Source organism: Meles meles, chromosome 8, assembly GCF_922984935.1.
Source record: "Meles meles chromosome 8, mMelMel3.1 paternal haplotype, whole genome shotgun sequence".
Lineage (NCBI taxonomy): Eukaryota > Metazoa > Chordata > Mammalia > Carnivora > Mustelidae > Meles > Meles meles.
Window position 1 is genome coordinate 10,545,465 of NC_060073.1, and position 17,614 is coordinate 10,563,078.

General features: G+C 57.7%; 2 protein-coding genes and 1 long non-coding RNA gene across 3 annotated transcripts; 1 reads left to right on the forward strand and 2 right to left on the reverse strand.

Annotated features, from left to right (window-relative positions):
* Window positions 1-89: 89 nt before the first annotated feature.
* On the reverse strand, window positions 90-7,803 carry LOC123948422. Its single transcript, XR_006819972.1, has 5 exons — window positions 6,938-7,803; window positions 6,394-6,686; window positions 2,021-2,220; window positions 1,627-1,790; window positions 90-1,045 (listed from the first exon to the last, which is right to left on the reverse strand). It is a non-coding gene; the product is annotated as an uncharacterized LOC123948422 (long non-coding RNA).
* PTGDR2 (prostaglandin D2 receptor 2) lies at window positions 4,858-9,017 on the forward strand. Its single transcript, XM_046015451.1, has 2 exons — window positions 4,858-5,677; window positions 7,810-9,017. The coding sequence occupies exon 2, from the start codon at window positions 7,818-7,820 to the stop codon at window positions 9,015-9,017; it is 1,200 nt and encodes a 399-aa protein (XP_045871407.1). The 5' UTR covers window positions 4,858-5,677; window positions 7,810-7,817.
* A 42-nt stretch (window positions 9,018-9,059) lies between these two features.
* Window positions 9,060-16,032, reverse strand: CCDC86 (coiled-coil domain containing 86). Its single transcript, XM_046015452.1, has 4 exons — window positions 15,222-16,032; window positions 13,019-13,148; window positions 11,281-11,355; window positions 9,060-11,114 (listed from the first exon to the last, which is right to left on the reverse strand). The coding sequence occupies exons 1-4, from the start codon at window positions 15,968-15,970 to the stop codon at window positions 10,995-10,997; spliced, it is 1,074 nt and encodes a 357-aa protein (XP_045871408.1). The 5' UTR covers window positions 15,971-16,032; the 3' UTR covers window positions 9,060-10,994.
* Window positions 16,033-17,614: the final 1,582 nt, after the last annotated feature.

A 17,614-nucleotide genomic window follows, 5' to 3' on the forward strand; every position in this document is an offset into this window, starting at 1 on the left:
CCTATAAAGTTCTTTCTGGAGAGTTCCTCCGAACATCTTCCTATCTGCTAGACTGGTGGTTGCCTGATGGACGGTTGCACAAAGCCAGGAGACTGTATAAAATTCACTCAGTCGAATTTTGTTTCTCGACAGTGTCTTTTTACATCTATTTTCGCTCTTTAACTCCCAGTCGGTACACAGACGCCCACCTCCACACTTTCTTCCATAACACGTGAGAGCTGTTTGCAGATGGTTCTCCCTTTACCCCTGAATACTGCAGTGTGTTCTTTCTAAAATACGAGTAAGATGCTCAAAACCAGGAAGTCAATGCTGGTGTCACACAAATGCCTCATTTACAAACCTTGTTCAATTTACCAAAACCAACGGTCCTAATCAAGACTTTTAGGGAAAGTAGTTTTTTTTTTTTTTTTCCTAGACCAGGATCAGGCTTTTTTAAGCTCCTCCAGCCTGGGACCGTCTGTCAGGCTTTGTCCCTCGTACCCTTGATGTCTGGAGGAGTAGAGGCCGGTTACTTGACAGAACATCTCTCATGCGGGTTCATCTGGCGCTTCTTTCTGATTTGATTCAGGCGATGCCCCAGGGGCAGGTGTATTAACTTTCGAGGGCTAAATAGCAGAGCCGCACAGGTCCCCTCGCCAACAGACATTCTCACACAGCTCTGGAGGCTGGAAGTCCAAGGTCAAGGTGTCAGCGGGCCTCGTCTCTTCCGCCGCCGCTCTCCTTGGCTTGAGATGGCCACCTTCTCCCTGTGTCCTCACGCAGTCTTTCCTCTGTGCGCACACATTCCTCACGGCTCTGTGGGTCCACGTTTTCTCTCCTCGTAAGGATACCTGCCAGCTTGGATTAGAGCCAGATTGGATTACACACATCCATGTAACCTTATCACCCCTGACAGCCCCACCTCCAAATACTACCACATTCTGAGGCTCCTGTGCGAGCAGAGGGCACAATTCAGCCCATCCCAGGCCTGAAGAGCCCAGAAATGACGCCGTATCCTTCTCAGAGCATTCTAGGAGGAGGCTCCTCTCGCTGGTGGGTCCCATGACTGTGGATATAAATTTGAAAACCTGGGTGAGGTGCACTCTGCTGTCTGTCTTTCGACACAGGAAGTCCTTGATGGGGAGACCCTTGGAGACTCCTGTAGGCGACCGTCCTGGTCCTCACCCCGGGGGTGGCCATTCCCTTCCCCTGTCATTCCCTCCACATTGCTTGATTCCTGCTGTAGCAGAGAGCTTGTCCTGAGGGGAAGGGGGGATGGCTCAGGTGGTGGAGAGAGCCCCAGCCAGAGGAGCCGAGAGCCTGGGTTCTATCCTCCCTTCTTGCTCGAGAGCCCAGGGACCCCCCCATCCCTCTGTAAAGCAGGTGGGGACTGAAGATGGTGGGGAGGGGATTAGATAGAGGGCGGGGTGTCTCCCACGACCTTGGAAAGACAGGAAAAGAGCAAGGGAACCTCCTTGTGGTTAAGGGCAGAAGGATGCCTTTGAGAAAAGTTGTGCTGTACTGTCCGGGGCATGGGAGTCCTGAACCCTGGGTTATGAGTCCAGTTCTTGCCCCAGAGCGCACCATCCTGGAAAGGGCACCAGCTTCCTCCACTCCACCACCAGAGACCTTAGAAAAATCACTTACCTGCTCGCTGACTCGATTTTCTCATCTGTGTAATGGGGCCAGTAACAGCGCCTAACCTGTAGGCTTACTTCGAAGAGGAAATACGAGGACCCACGGGCAGCAGGGAGAGCAGAGCCTGCCTGGCGTGGATGCAAGAGCAAAAGAATCCACGGTTGTTTCCACGGCTGAGGAAAGAGGGTCAGATCAGAGCGACCTGACTTGCGGGTCTCGGCTTCCCACGTGGCCTCTTTCTAAACCTGTTTGGTTGTCTCTTAGCTTTTCGATTTCATTTTTATCTTGTTAAAATGGGGCTTCAACTCCATAATCTATAGAATGTAATTAAGAGCAAGAGCCACCTAGGTGGGGTGCCGTGAGCCTGAGGGGCTCACCATGTGAGCTTTCTACCCTGTCTCACCTGCTCTAGAGAGCCAGGGACAGAAGGAGGGTGCCACAGCAGCACAGGGTCTCTCTGGGCTGGAAAGACGAGGTCCTGTCTCATTGCCTCTCTGCTGCCTGGGGGCTTTGCCAGGGCCTCCTGAGTCGGGGAGCTTGTGGACTGTAGGGCAGGTCCTCCCTGTTTCCTGCCGTGTGTCTCACTTCCTCTTTGATTAACTTCTGTAAAAATGTCAGAAAGGAAAATGGAAACCTACTTCCTAAGGCAAGAGCAGAGGGAGAAAACTGGGGAGAAGCTATGGGGGTACATTCCCTTGGGGCCCACTCCCTGGACCATTGGTTAAACGCAGCTGATGTCCTAAGCATCCTCTTGGTAGCCCGAGACACTCAGGGTCTGGGAAAGAGGACCTGCAGGATGGGCAGGTGATGGGAAAAGGGCCTTCCAGGCAGCAGCCATGCAAAGGCACTGGGGTAGGTGGAGAGGACGGGGAAGCTGAGGATGAGGGGCAAGGTGCAGGCGCTTGAGGGCCATGTGTTGGATCTGAGTATGGCTCCCAAGGGCTGCCGAGACCCAGCGGTGGTCTGCTAGGCTCTGATTTGTCTCCCTGCCCGGGGTAGCTGAGGTTGACACCGAGTACCACCCTGTGATGAAACCTCGCCCTTCCCTTGGCTCCCGTTCTGTCTGGCAAGGCACTGCTTCCAGAATAAGGATTTTAGCAGATACGCGAGTGGCAAAGGCAAATGTAAGGTCTGGAGTCAGGAAGAGGTTGACATGGAAATGCAGCACACTAAAAATAACTAAATAAGATGCAGCTGGTTTTTGCCTTGTCACTGGGTGGCCTGTGGCCGGCTCTGAGCAGAGCACTGGGCTTACCATCTCCTTGGACTTCCACAGTGGGGAGGGGAGGCATTTGGGGAAGCCCCCGCAGCTACGTGCGCTCTCCCAGGGAGAGCTGCTGCTCTCTGCTCTGAGCACCCCAGGCCCAAGCACCCCAACTCTCCTTTCCAGCAGGTCAGCGTTCCCTGTGCGCCCAGAACCAGCAGCAGGGGGATCTGCCGGGGAACCTGATGGAAATGCAGATGCCCAGGCTGCACCCTAGATCGCCTCGGGGAGAGGCCCAGCAGCCTGGGTTCAACCAGCCCCCCTGTGAGGTCCCGATGTGCACTTGGTGGAGAATCACTGGTCTGTATGCATTTAGGCCCTTCCCAAAGGCCTGGGTCACCCTCCCCCAGACTCTCCCCTCTGTGAAGGCCCATTGGCAGTCTTGGTGTCCTCCTGGTGACAGCAGCCTGACACCATGGAGGGCTCCCCTAAGGGTTCTCTGATTTCTACACTTGGCCTGAGCTCTTGACCCCTGGCCACTGGAGGCTCCTGTCCTCTGCTTCCAGCCAGCGAGCCCCCACCTAAGGCTCCCTCTGCTCCCGTGTACCCCCAAGCCTCTCTCTGATGGGCAGACATGGGCTCCTTGTTCCTGACACTCTTGTCTCCCTGCCCCAGCATCCTACACCTGAGGGGACTGTGGCACTGGGGAATATGTGCAGAGAGGTTCGCCTCCACAGGGAGTACAGTTGGGGGGCCCCCTCAAGAACAGACGTCACTGTCTTCTTCTTTAGAAAATGTCTCAGGGCCCTGCCCACCTGGACTACATTTTTGTTTTAGCAACTTTTCATAAATTGTCCTCAGGAGTGTTGTGGGGGAGCATCTACAGTGATTACAGGATGGGAAACAGGGGCTGGGGGAAAGGTCAGAGGAATGAGGGTTTCAGGGAAGAAACCCCTTCCCTTCTTCAGGGAAGAAACCCCTTAGCAAGGCCGCCATGAGAGGTTGTGCAGGATGTTCACTGCACTAGGGTACCTGCTGGAGGAGGCAAGGGAGGGCTGAGGTCCTGAGGGTTGGGGGGCTCAAGCCTGATGCTCCCCTGTGAAGATGTGTCTACAGGAGGGAAGGGGGGATTCCTTCTTCGCCCCAGGAGCAGTCTATGCACCAAATCTTGTACTTTGAGGCAGAGGTTTGTGCAGAAGGAGTCCCTATTAAAAAACCCTCCTTTCCTGCTGTGAAGTTACTTGCCCAAGGTCACACAGCTTGGGGGCGGCAGTGCCCGATCAAAATGCAGTCCAGCTGCAGAGTCCCTGAGCTCCCCCCTCCCACAACCAGGCCTGCATGTCCTTGGAGGATGTCCATGAGCCATCATGTTGGGGTTAGGGGTGAGTAGGGATGGGAGGACTTCCCCCCAAAGCAGAATGGCAACACCTGCCTGTTTTCTAGGGAGGGCTGCAGGCACTTGTCTTTGGAAGACCAGGCGCTCCCTGACCGCCAGGAAAAGAGACTTCCCAGCACTAACATTTTGGATAATCAAGCTGCTTACTGATCTGCCATCTTGGGCTGCAGTGAAAAATATCTCCATCCCAAGGTTGAAGTATTTTAGGCATTCTTCACTTGGGATCGCAGGCTTCTTGCAAGTTTATTATGTGCCAGGCCCTGTGATGGAGCCTGTGTCCAAATAGAAGATTCCTGTAGAGTCAATCCCATGGGAGCGGGGGCAATTGCCTCGATATGGGAGTTTGTAAACATGTTCTACTGAGCCCTTCCTAGGTGCTGTGACGCCGAGTTTGAAGGAATGCTTCCTGACCCCAGGAGGCTTGGCCAGCAAAGACTTGGGGAGCCATTAAATGCAAATTCATATAGTTTCATCCGCTCACCGTAAGGCTCTGCGCCCATTTAATTTTATTTTTATAAAGATTTTATTCATTTATTTGAGAGACAGAGATCACAAGTAGGCAGAGAGGCAGGCAGAGAGAGGGGAAAGCAGGCTCCCCGCTGAGCAGAGAGCCCGATGCGATGTGGGGCTCCATCCCAGGACCCTGGGATCATGACCTGAGCCGAAGACAGAGGCTTAACCCACTTAGCCCCCCAGGCGCCCCTCTGCATCTATTTTAAATAAAAGCTGTATTGCCCTTGCCCTGCAGTCTCTCCCCTGACCCCTGCCCTGGAGGAGAAAAGGACTAATTTCTGTGAGCACCTACTGTGTACCGGGCACTCTGTGAATGAAGGCACCGTGCTGCCAAGCCTTTGGGACAGACACAGTGGCTGGGTTAGCAGATGGTCAAACCCAGGGGAGGGGCTGCGCAGGCAGCCTGGGCTCTGCTCTTCCCGCTGCGGCGCCCTGCCTGCCCCAGGATTATAGGGTCAGGAGAGGGCAGCCCAGGGCTGTGGACCCATGCACGAGATGTCCGCCCCTTCACAGACTTCTACATAGCGGTCGCCGTCAAACACAGCCCCGGAAGCATGCTCCCATTCCCCCACGCCCTTGTAGGAACCCGTGGCTCTTGCAAAATCTCCTGGGCTTACAGGATGGGGGCGGGTAGGGGCTGCCAGCTGTTTCGTCCCTTTCTCATTGATGGAGACCAATGTTACTGGAATCCCAGTGTGACAACTCACCCTCCGCTGTCCCCGCCTCCCCCAACCCCACCCCTAAACATGCACACACACACACACACACACACACACACACACACACACACACACACACACACTGGGGCGGAGGATAGCCATTTCCTCCCTCAGCCTCACTCCCCTTCCTCCGCCTGCCTGGTGCGGTGCTTCATTGCCTCCTGGGCAGCCTGCCACCAGGAGCTGACTGTCTCCAGGGCCGGAATCCCCTGCTCCTCCTGTGCCAAGGTAAGGGAGAAGTACCCAGGGGCTGGGCAGCGTCAGTGCCCTCTCTGCACCCACAAAGGCAGGCGCAGATTTGCCAAGGGAGATGCCCCTAACAACTGGGCAGAGGGATGGGTTTACCGAAGACTAGAGGGGAAGAGCTGCTCGCAGAAGGGAAGGTGCTAGAAGTCAGGCACAGTGGTAAACCACAGAAGCTTCTCTCCATATTCACAAGCAGTCTGGGGCGGGGTGTGGGGGGGTAGGACTACCGGCGCAATCTTAGGACAACTGACCCTAAAACCTTGCATTCTCTGCCCCTGACCCCAACCAGAGCAGGACCCTAGCTGCTGGGCTCCCAGAGAATCCCAGGAGGCTGGGCGCTGGCTGGATGGGTCTCCGGGGTGTAGCGGGACTGTGCTCTGCGAGCAACCCCAAGGGACCTGGCTAAGAGGCTGCTGGACTGAAGGGAATGTCCCTGCAGAGAGGGGATGGCACTTCTCTGTCTGTTGGGTGGAATCTCAGACGTTGCTAGGCTTCTCTGAGCCTCGGTATCCTCTTCTGAAAAATGGGGTCTCACTGGGTCACTGTGGGTGCAACTGCTCAGCAAGGTCTAAAGCTTAGGAAGCATGAACCTGCTCGGGGAGCATGGATCCAACTGCTCCCCACCCCCCTAACTACGATCCCCAGCTCCAAGGGCTCGGCTGCCAGGAAAAGTCTAGTTTGATGTCCTGGGGCCTCACCTCACGAAGAAGCGTGGTACCTGGAGAAGAGTCTGGGTTTTCTCGTTCTGGCCAACAGTGTTTCCCCTGGAAATGTGAGCGCTGAAGACCACCTCTCCTCACCCCCCGCCCAACCCCCGCGCTTCTTCCTCCATCCGCGCTTGCTTATATCTGCCTGGTGTGGGAAAGGGAACAGGCTGAGCGCCACACCGCTGCTGCTCCATTTGTCCGTGTTGCGTGGGTGGCCCGGGCCTCAGTTTCCTCCCTCGTGAAAATGGGACAAAGTGAAGTTCCAGCGCCTTTCTTCTTGAGACCTGAGCAAGAGAGCACCTATGCAAAGGGCCTGTCGGGGTCTCAGGCACGTTGTGGGGCCCCAGGACAATCTGAGTCTTTAACTCCTGCTCCCGTCCCCTACCTCCCGCTGGTAGCCTCCCACCCCTCCGCCTCAGCCCTCACCCATCTCAACCAGCTTCATATCAGGTGGGCTTGGGTTTTGGATGAGGCTGGGGGTGTGCACACCTGGGTGCCTGCACATCTGCCAGAGGCTGGCTTCCCCAGCCCTTACCTGAGAAGTTCCTGAGTAACGATCTGCTGAACTGAGTCACTGAGCAAACAAACGAGCCGGCTGGATTTCCCCCAGGGCGGGGAGATGGCCTCAGCTGCCCCCCAGGCAGGGGAACAGTCCTCCAGCCCCACTGGGCCTCCAGGGCCCCAGTCTGGTAGTTCCTCATGCCCAGCTCTCTCCTTGCTCTTATCTTATTTCCTCTCCAACTACCAGAGGAGGGGCCCGCTCCATGGTTGAAGGTCAACACACCCAACCTGCCACTGCTGTGGGAGCAGAGGGCCACCCAGACAGGCTGCAGAGACAAGATGTGAGGGTGCACCCGTGGGTGCAGAGGGTGCATCCCTTAAAGGCAGAGACTGCTCCCACTCCCATTCCCCAGGCCGGCTGACCCCTGGTGCCCTTCAGGTGGGACCTCGTTCTTGCCCTAGTGCTCCGGGGATGGGGAAAAGGAGTCCTGCCTGGCCTGGCCTCGTTTCCATTTCTCCATGTGACCCCAGGGGACACCTGATTATTATTAACAAGACAGATGTAGTGTTTCCTGCACACCCCGGGACGCTGCTCTAAATGCGTATATATGTAAACTCCCTGAACATTCCCAACAGCCCTAGGATCACAGAGGTGATCTGTGATCACATCACAGAGGAGGAAACAGGCTCAGGAAGGATCAATGGCTTGCACAAGGTTGCAGCCAGTGGGTGTGCAGCTGGGATGCTATTCCCCTACTTTACTGTCTCTCCTCAAGTTCACGGATCCCCGGGTTGGGGGGCGGGGTTGCTCCTCTATCCCACTCGCGGATGGGGTTCAGATCTTCTGCTGAGGTTCCCTGCTGCCCCCACCAAGCCGACCTCAGCGCCTCCTTCTCTCCACCGCAGAGCTCACCATGTCAGCCAACGTTACCCTGAAGCCGCTCTGCCCGCTCCTGGAGCAGATGAGCCGCATCCAAAGCCACAGCAATTCCAGCATCCGCTACATGGACCACGCGTCCGTCCTGCTGCACGGGCTGGCCTCGCTGCTCGGCCTGGTGGAGAACGGACTCATCCTCTTCGTGGTGGGCTGCCGCATGCGCCAGACTGTCGTCACCACGTGGGTGCTGCACCTGGCGCTGTCGGACCTGCTGGCCACCGCCACCCTGCCCTTCTTCACTTACTTCCTGGCCGTGGGCCACTCGTGGGAGCTGGGCACCACCTTCTGCAAGCTGCACTCCTCCATCTTCTTCCTCAACATGTTCGCCAGCGGCTTCCTGCTCAGCGCCATCAGCCTGGACCGTTGCCTGCAGGTGGTGCGGCCAGTGTGGGCGCAGAACCACCGCACGGTGGCCGCGGCCCACCGGGTTTGCCTGGTGCTCTGGGCCCTTGCGGTGCTCAACACGGTGCCCTACTTCGTGTTCCGGGACACCATCCCGCGGGAGGACGGCCGCATCATGTGCTACTACAACGTGCTGCTCCTGAACCCTGGGCCCGACCGCGACGCCACGTGCAACTCGCGCCAGGCGGCCCTGGCCATCAGCAAGTTCCTGCTGGCCTTCGTCGTGCCGCTGGCCATCATCGCCTCGAGCCACGCGGTCGTGAGCGTGCAGCTGCGCCACCGCGGCCGCCGGCGGCCCAGCCGCTTCGTGCGCCTGGTGGCGGCGGTAGTGGCGGCCTTCGCGCTCTGCTGGGGTCCCTACCACGTGTTCAGCCTGCTGGAGGCGCGCGCGCACAGCGACACCGCACTGCGGCCGCTCGTGTGGCGCGGCCTGCCCTTCGTCACCAGCTTGGCCTTCGTCAACAGCGTGGTCAACCCGCTGCTCTACGTGCTCACCTGCCCCGACGTGCTGCACAAGCTGCGGCGCTCGCTGCGGAGCGTGCTGGAGAGTGTGCTGCTGGACGACAGCGAGCTGGGCGGCCCGGGCAGCAGCCGCCGCCGCCGCGCCTCCGGCTCCCGCGCACCCCGAGCCAACCGCGCGCTCCCCGCGTCCTGGCCCGCGCGTCTGCTCGCCTGGGTGCGGGGCGGCGGCGCGGCGTCCACGCGGAGGGCCCGCTCCCGCTCCCAGGACGAGAGGGGCCCCCTGAACAGGGCGCTGAGCACCACGTCTGGGTAGAGGATGGTCCGGGGGTCGAGCGTGGGCGCGTCCCACGGGCGGCGGCAGGCCGAACAGGGAGCTGCATGTAAAACGCCTACCGTGACTCAGTTCCTCTCACGACCATCAGCGGGAGGGACGTCGGCCGAGATGCCGCATTTCCGCCGAGCTCCCAGGAAGCGAAGGCAGCGCTGCTGGTCAGCGGACCCCATGCGGACCAAGGCGGGGTTAAATCCACAAGATTTCTCAAACTAGGGTACAGGGGATGCCCCTTCCGGGAGCGCAACTTTACCAGATGGCAGGAGGAGAAAGGGAAGGAAGGAAGGATTTTTCCATGAAACCGGAGATGCGTTTTGGAGTAGAAAATGTAAACAGAAGTTTGGACAGCACCGGTCGGGTCTAACTCTCCATGTAGTCACCTCGCCAGCGCTCACTGAGCTGGACGCTTGATCCCGCAGTCTACCCACGATCCAGCTGCGGTACATGGATTAATCCGCTTGACCCAAGTATAGGGTCTGCATACTCACCAGTAAGCATCATGCGGTTCAATTACTGTCTAGTAAGTGAAACTACACTCCCTCCGCCCCCAACATACCCAAGGTACTGAAGGCCTTGGCTGTAAGAGGCCTGGTCTCTACCCCACCCATCCAGCACCAGCCGCCGGGTTTGTAAGGTAGAAAGAACAAGGGTTGCGGCGGTCGGTCTCGGCTAATCCAACTGCTGTGGGCATCTCTGCTGAAGGTCTTGTCTGTGCACAGCAGCCTCTGAGACCACAGCGTATGACATTTCCTTAAGAATCTGACATCCGTACAGGCCTGGTATTTACAGGATGCCCTCTGGGCAATGCTGGTAATCCCCAAATCTTTCCAATGCCCACCTCCCGACCACACAGCAGCTGGGCAACCGTCCCAATCTGTAGCAGCAAGGGCTCAGTCAAGCCTCTGTACAGCACATCCATGCCCCGTGTCAGCTCTCCTCTGCCCACCACACACTAGAGGACAAAGACCACTGCACTTGGGTCTGTCCCTGGGCCCAGGGGCAGAAATGTGGCTGGTAACTGGTTAGTGAAATGTCGGTCCAGTGCAGGAGCACCTGGCTGGGGTCCTGAAGGCTGGGCTGGCCGGCTTACTGTTCATCACTGCACCGGACCTTGCCCACAATAGGTGCTCAGCGGTTGGACCGATCCGCCGCTGGCCCAACCAATGTCCGTCTTCACACCTCTCCATGTTCCCTGTTACCCTTCCCCCTTGCTTCACTCTTGGCACTTCCCACTGTTTACCTCAATACTGTTTCCCTGTTTATTATGTTTTTTCCATCAGAATGAAAGCTCCTTGGGGGCTGGGGCCTCTGTCTGTATTCCCCGGTACCTACATTTGTGCCTGTACAAAGCGGGCGTCCAATAAATGTTTGTTACAGACAGGATGGCCTGAGTGAATCAGATCTGTGGGTCTTCTGCAGAGTCCGGCACAGGTGAGAGGGAGCTGGGGGTGGGGACGGGGGGCGGGTGCAGACCTCACTTCCTGAAACCTCCTTAACCTTTCAGTGTTGAAAAGTCGGGGAAGCTGGGTTCAGCTGGCCGGGTGACTGGGCCAGTGGGCTGCAGAGACACCCCAAGGAGCCTTTGGGATGGTGTGAGGGGAAATGGTTCCTGACTGCAGCCTCCTGGCCTGGCTTGGACCCATGACTTTGAGACAGAAATACACATTTTAGGGAGTCACCCTCCAGTTTTCAGCTCCCAAGGAACCAGAGAATTTACCCTTCTTGGTTGCAAGGCACTCGAGGAAGGAGGAGAAGAGGGGAGGAAGGAGGCGGGGGTGGGGCTGAACGTCTTCCCTCCTCCAGTCTCTGCCAGGCCCAGGTTCCTCTGGGCTTTCATGCCCTTGAAGGCTCAGGGCCCCCCTGGGGCAGGGTGGCATGGCGCTAGCGCTGGAGGGCCGTGGCCTGACCAGTGTGAGTCCGACACGACAGCTGGCCGAAGGCCTCTGGGCTGCCGCACACTCAGAACTTGGCCGCTGGCCCCTGGGGGGGCTGCTTCTGCAGCAATGCTAGCGTGTCCCGCTTCTGAATGGAGCGAAGCTGCTTCTTCTTTGCCCGCTTGAGCTTGGCGGGGTTTCGGATCTAGGGGTGGTGTAAGGAGAGGGCATTAGTGTGGCTGTCATCTTTGCCCTGTGCCCCGGGGACAGGGAGGCCACCCTGTGGGGGCGGCGGGGGTGGGGGGGAAGCATCTCGAGCACAGCGCCTAGCCCGGCCACGGTTCAGATCCCCCGAGCAAGGCAACACTCACCACTTGGACAACCTCTGCCCTCCGCTCATTCTCCAGGCGGCGTTTCAGGTTCTCGGCCCGGCGCTGTTTCTTCTCCTGGAACAGAGGGGATGGGGCTCTGAGGCTGGGAACTGGGGCAGCCCTGGTCTCTTAGGCCTCAGAGGAGTGAGAGCTGGCTGAGTTCCCAAGGAGAGCAAAGAGCCTCTCGCCCCGGCGTGACTGCTGCTGGCGGTGTGGGCCAGTGAGGAGATATGCCCTTGGCCTGGACTGCGGCTGAGACAGGAGGATGGTGGGTGGGAGGAGGTAAGACACAGGTGTTTCCCCACCCGGAAACTCAGGCACACGCACGACGGCCCCTCCACCATCCCCCTCCATTAACTTCCAGGGGGGAAGGGGTGGGCTGGCCCTTTCCCTCAGTCTCACCCACTCGGGGTCTCCTAAGGTTCATCCAGGTGTGGGACTGGGGGGTGGGGGGAGTGGAGGCTACAGGGAAGAGGCTCTCGGGCTATCTGGCCCTGGTTCAAATCCCAACACTGCTGCTTCCAAATGAGTGACCTTGGCCAAGCGGACAAGCTCTCTGGGCCTCAAGGCCCCGTTTTGAATGTGAAGAGGCTTACAGAGGGCTGTCCTGAGGACTAAGTCAACGCACGCCTCCACTGGCCTCGGGGGATACCCGGCCCGGCGGGCACACTTCAAACGTGGATTAGCTGGGGTCTGTCTTGGGCGCGGGGAGTCCAGCGGCTCTGGCTATGCTGACTGCTGTTCCAGGGCGGGGGGGTGGGGGGTAAGCGGGTGTTGGCTCCGAAGTCCCTGCATGGTCAGGGGCTTCTCCCAGCTTTGACGACTCAGGGGAGAAGGGGTGGCCTGGGCCCCTGGGGAGAAGAAAGGAGAAGTGAGATTTGGGCTCCTGTCCGGGGAAGGGCCGGTCTGGGGGTACTGAAGACTGAAGAAGACTGTCTTGCCCAAGAGGTAGTCAGGGCCGCACAGGAAGTAAGATAAGGACCCGGCACACAGCAGCAGCCACAGAGGCTGCAGGGCCTCAGCCACAGCTGCTCGGGGTGACTCAAAGCAGGGGACAGATGACTGAATTGACTGGTCCAGCCCCTTCCCTTGGTGGCCAGGCTCGGGGTGAGGGGTCTGACTCCTCCTGTGCCCTTGGGATCAGTAGACAAGTGACATTCCTCTGATAACCGCAGTCCTGAAGGGGGGTTGCGGAGGACCCCACGTTCTCTGTGTGCTGCCTGCTGGGCTTCCTGGAGACCGAAGGGGGGTTGCGGAGGACCCCACGTTCTCTGTGTGCTGCCCGCTGGGCTTCCTGGAGACTGAAGTGGGGTTGGGGGGTACCTCTAATGGGGCATTTCCGGCCTGTGGATCAGCAGCAGGGAGAGAGCTGGAGGAAGGTGTGGGGTATCCACTTTGCTGATGTGTGGTGGCTGTCTCTTGAGGAATGATGGCACCAGTACCAGGGAAAAGGCTCTCCTACCTGACTGACGACCCTGAAGCCCATCTCACCAAATGCTTCCATCAGCAGTGAGGGCCACTGTGGAGGACTTGGTCCAGGGCTCCTTCCCACACTTGAGTCTCTTATGGAGCCCTGGGCTCAAGTGGGTGCCGCAATGGGCTTCCCCACCTCACAGTCCCAGACGGCACTTCTGCTTCTGGCCAGGCCACCCCCCCACCCCCCGCCCCAGGTCCATTCCAGCAGTCACCGGCTCAGCCCCCTGAGCTCCAGCCTCAGCCCGGCTGGCTGGTTCCTCACCTGCCGTCGTTTCTCCTTCTCCTCCTCTAGGTGCCGGGCGAAGTCCTTGGCCAGCTTCCTCTCCTGTCGTTCCTTCATCTTCCGCTGCCAGGATGTGCGCAGGGGCTTGTCCTGCACCATCTGGGAGAACCTGGATGGGAGACAACGGGCGCTCGTGTTGTCTGTGGGAGACGCCTATGCCCACTCTCCCCTCAGCTCTGGGTCTTCCTCCCCAGAACCCTGGCAGAATTGCATCCTCCCCTGCCCGTTCGCCAGGCAGTCACCCCTCTGAGTCTGTGGGAACGGGCCCCAATCACGCCAGCTGCCATTTTTCTTTCTTTTTTTTTTAAAGATTTTTTTATTTATTTGACAGAGATAGAGAGAGATCACAAGTAGGCAGAGAGGCAGGTAGAGGGAGAGGAGGAAGCAGGCCCTCTGCTGAGCAGAGAGCCTGATGTGGGGCTCCATCCCAGGACCTTGAGATCATGACCTGAGCTGAAGGCAGAGGCTTAACCCACTGAGCCACCCAGGCGCCCCCCAGCTGCCATTTCTTAAGCCCTAGTTACATGTCCCTAAGATGGGTGCTCTTGTTCCTCCATTTTAAAGAGGAGCAAACCAAGGCTCAGAGAGGTTAAACAACTGCCCAGGTCACCTTCTACCTGAACGGCCGTCAAGACTGAAACCCCTGTCTGTGACCAAAGTCCAGACCACAGAGTCTTTCCATAAGGTTCTGCTGCTTCTGCCAAGCAAGCTCAGCTTGAGCACTAATGCTAGGTTTCTCTCCCTCTGGGGGTGGCCCGTTCCATTCCAGAACAGTGTGGGGGGTATGTGAAAACGTACTGGGCATGAGAGGATATTGGGGGACATTCTAATTTTTGTAAGAGCAGCGCTGCCAAGCAGAACTTTCTGTGACAGTGGAAAGGGTCACTATTCACACTGTCCGGAAAGGCAGCCCCTAGTCACACCGGCAGCTGAGCAACTTGAGATGCAGTTGGTGAGATGGGAGGAATTGAATTTTTAGGTTTTTAAATTTTAATCAACTTACATTGAAGTTGCCACCTGTGGTTGGCGGCTACGCTATTGGGACAACACAGCACCAGAGCAACTGTTTTACCGGGAGGTTGAGAGCAGACAGGCCTGGCTTTCAAGGCCGGGATCTGCCTCCTACTTCTTGGGTGACCTTAGGCAAGGAGCCGGAGTTTCAGTGACTTCCCACATTAAAGAGAAATGAGAATGGTTCCTGTTCCAAAGGGTGGTAGGAGGATGAGACAAGGCTGGAAAAGCATTTAGCACAATGCTCTGCACAGGGGAGGAGCTCATAAACCCCGGCCTTCAGAGGAGGGAGATGGCACACCCGAGCAGCACTGTGCAGGTGGCATCTGGCCTGAGCGCGGAAGGGGGGGCAGCAGCCGGGCCTTCCCAGCCCACCGCAGGTGCTGCATCCACTGTCTCTGGGCTCAGCTCACCACCTGCCAAAGCTGCTTCCTCAAAGACCCCGAACGTCAATTCAATGGCCCTTCGGCCCTTATCCACAAGACCACCTGCGGCTTCCAAATGTGTTTTAGTTCTACCACAACCACCACTTTACTGGTCTCTCTGCTTTCACCCCGACGTCCTACTGTCTAATAACTCCGATTTCTCTGCATAGCCTTGAGTTCCCCTTATGTAAAATGAGGATAATCCTAACATCAGCTGCTTCATAGAGGTGTGTGCAGATTCAATGCCATGAGACACGCCGGCCCCTCTGTCTCCAAGGCCTTTCCCTGCCCCATCCTTACCAAGATGCTCAGCAGTGTTCTACACGCTCAGTGCTCCATAATACTTTCTAACACACGGGCAAATAACTGTAACGGATACTAGCTGGCAAAGACCTCAAAGCTTTTTATCAAGTTACGACTGGTTTACCTGCTGCTGCTTCCCTCACTGGAAAGCAGGCAGAAAGAGGTAATGCTTGTTGAAGGAATACATAACCGAGGAGCTCTAGGAGAGGTACACAGGTACTCTTGAGGAGGAAAGCATCACAGAAATAACATCTGAGGGCATGGTCTCACCCACCCTCGGATCCCAGAACATTTTACCACATCCTGATTATAATTACTTGTTAGTGTGAGACCCCCCCATCCCCAAATGTGAGCTCTCTCCATCCCTGGTCCCATCTCCAGGCTGCACTGGTGCCCCAACACCAAAGAGAACCACACTCCTGCCCAACTGTCCCCAGCTTCACCTTTTCTTGGAGCGGTCCTTCCACACCCGCCCCGATTTGGGCTTTCCCATAGGGATTACAGGAACCTCCTCCCCCTCCTTCAACTTCTTGGACGCTGGGGTCTGGGCTGAAGAACTTGTCCGCTTCTGCGCCCCGAGGCTGCTTCTCACCGTCTTCCCAGCGGGAGGTGCCTTGCTCGGCTCGCGCTGACCCCGGGGGGAGGCGGGTGACTGGGCTGTCGGCTCCTGGAGTGGCCGCGAGGGCTCCGGACCCGGCGCTTGCTCAGCCAGGTAAGGCTCTGGGGATCCTGGGCGCAGCTGATGTCGGGGAGACCCCGGGGCCAGCTCCTTCTTACTCAGTGACAACTCCAAGTCCGGTTTTTCCTGGGTCTGGGAGAACTCTGTGGACTCCCCACTTGGCTTTGGCTGAAATCCGGGGGGTTCTGGACCGGACTCCGGAAGTGGTTGGAGCGACTCCAGGCCTGGGTCCTGCTGGCGCTGGAGGGACGGTGGGCCCGGCTCCGGCTCCCTTCCGGGGGCCCCCAAACCTGCACCCTGCGGTAAAACAGGTGACCCCGGGCTTGTCTCCGGCTGACGTTGGGGGGACTCCAGGCCGGGTTGCTGAGCACTCGGAGACTCGGACTCCCTCGTCTCTTCCGGGTCCGACGTGAACTCCACAAGGGCCCGTCTCACCAAAACTGAGCTGGGGGTCTCGGGGGATTCAGGGTTTAGGCCTTCCAGCCTCCGGCTGCGCCTGAGCGGCGTATCCATGGCCAGTCCTGAAAGTTTCCAATTTCAGCCCACGTGCAGCCTCCACGGTCTCTGGGACGACCGGCGCGGTCCTATGACGTCAGGAGCCGCCTTGCGTGAGGGAGGAGGGGCCGTTGCCGGGGAGACCATGGTGGTGCGGGGCAGAGAGGCGGGGCCGAGCCGGCTGAGCTTACAACACGCGTGCGCAAAGCGGTTCGGCGCATTTACTGGCTTGGGAGATCTAGGTTGAGGTCTTCGTTTTGCTTTCGTGCAAACTCATTCTCCGTGGTGAAAAGAGTGCGCAAGTAGAGAAGGGAAGCGGGTGGGGGACCCACTTCAGGGAGAGAAGAAGATTGGACAAAGGTCCGTGGAAACTTTCTTTGGGCCTCTGTTTTCTCATTGGTAATATAGGTAATTCTGCACAAACTTAGTGTATCCAACGCGATTCTCTCAGAATACTCTTAATTGCCAGAGTTCATGCTACCGGGCGAATCCTGGAAGCGGGCAGTCTTATAAGGCTTGAGTAACCCCTTCCTTCCCTTCTCCCATCCTGCGCTTAAGTATTAAATCTACAACTCTCCCCTTTCATCATTTACACCGTTCCTGCCCGAAGCTGAAGTGCTTACCCTTTGGTAAGATGCACTTCATTTGTGTCCTGGACCATTCAGCCCCAGTTCTGGAAAGAGTGATCAGATCATCACTGACCTTTTCAGACAAGACAGAGCTCCATGCTGCAGCGTGTGAGCCAGCCAGCCTTCTCCCCTCTGCGTGAGACCCAGGAGGAAGTTTTGATTCATTCACAGCATGTATCTGAGGAAGGAAAAAACGTCTTGGAAGCTGCCCAACCGTATCCCAGTGCTTTTCAGTGTTTCCTTAGAACTGCCAGGGGATGGCCTTCAGGGATCCCAGGACCCCTGTCCAGCTGTCCCAGGGACTTCTTTCACAAACCGCTGTTTCTCCAGCTGCAGGGTTATGAGAGGGCCTGGGAAGCTGTCCAAGGGTGTTCAGGGGACAGAGAAAGAAGGCGGGCCAGACAACCAGGCCCTTAGCCGGTCTTCAGGGGAGATGCCTGCCCCTACCCGCTGAGTCACCCCACTGCTGACCCTGAGCAGGAGTGAGGTCAGATTGCCCCCCCCCCCCCATGTCTGGAGTGCTGATCAAGGAGGAAGTGAGGAGGAGGAAAACCCAGGCAAAGGTTCCTGGAGAACGGAAAGGTGGGCTGAGAATCCCTTAATACCTCTCACCCCTGAGCTGGTGCCACAGCACCGAAAGGGCACCCTGATGAGTTCAGCCTGTTGAAATTGCCTGCCTAAGGGAGAGGTGATGGCACCACTTCTCCACTGTCCCTTCCTGTCGTTGGAAATAGTTGCACACACGTGCGGTAATCATGGGTCAGCCTCTACATTTCTGGCCCTTCTCTGAAGCTTCATCTGTAGGCTCAGCGCCCTCCTCCTGCTCCTGGGCTATGGAAAGCCTGGCAGCTCAGCTTCCCACTGAAGAAGCAGCTAGGACCCCTCCTTGTTCAGCTCTCCTAGCCCTCAGCTCTTGGTTGCTTGAATTCTGTGCTGCAGCCCAAAGACTTGAACGGCCTGCTACTCCAAACCAAGCCCAGTGTGCATTACCAGGAGGGCTGGAAGAGACTCTATACCACTGCTCGGCGGCTGC

What these genes read in the sequence shown, in the direction of transcription:
- CCDC86 (XM_046015452.1), bottom strand. Translation starts at nt 15,970, where the DNA reads ATGGATACGCCGCTCAGGCGCAGCCGGAGGCTGGAAGGCCTAAACCCT. An exon ending in AAGGACCGCTCCAAGAAAAG is followed by an intron (nt 13,149 to 15,221) that starts GTGAAGCTGGGG and finishes TCTCCCATCCAG; the next exon opens with GTTCTCCCAGATGGTGCAGG. An exon ending in GGGCAGAGGTTGTCCAAGTG is followed by an intron (nt 11,115 to 11,280) that starts GTGAGTGTTGCC and finishes CACCACCCCTAG; the next exon opens with ATCCGAAACCCCGCCAAGCT.
- PTGDR2 (XM_046015451.1), top strand. Translation starts at nt 7,818, where the DNA reads ATGTCAGCCAACGTTACCCTGAAGCCGCTCTGCCCGCTCCTGGAGCAG.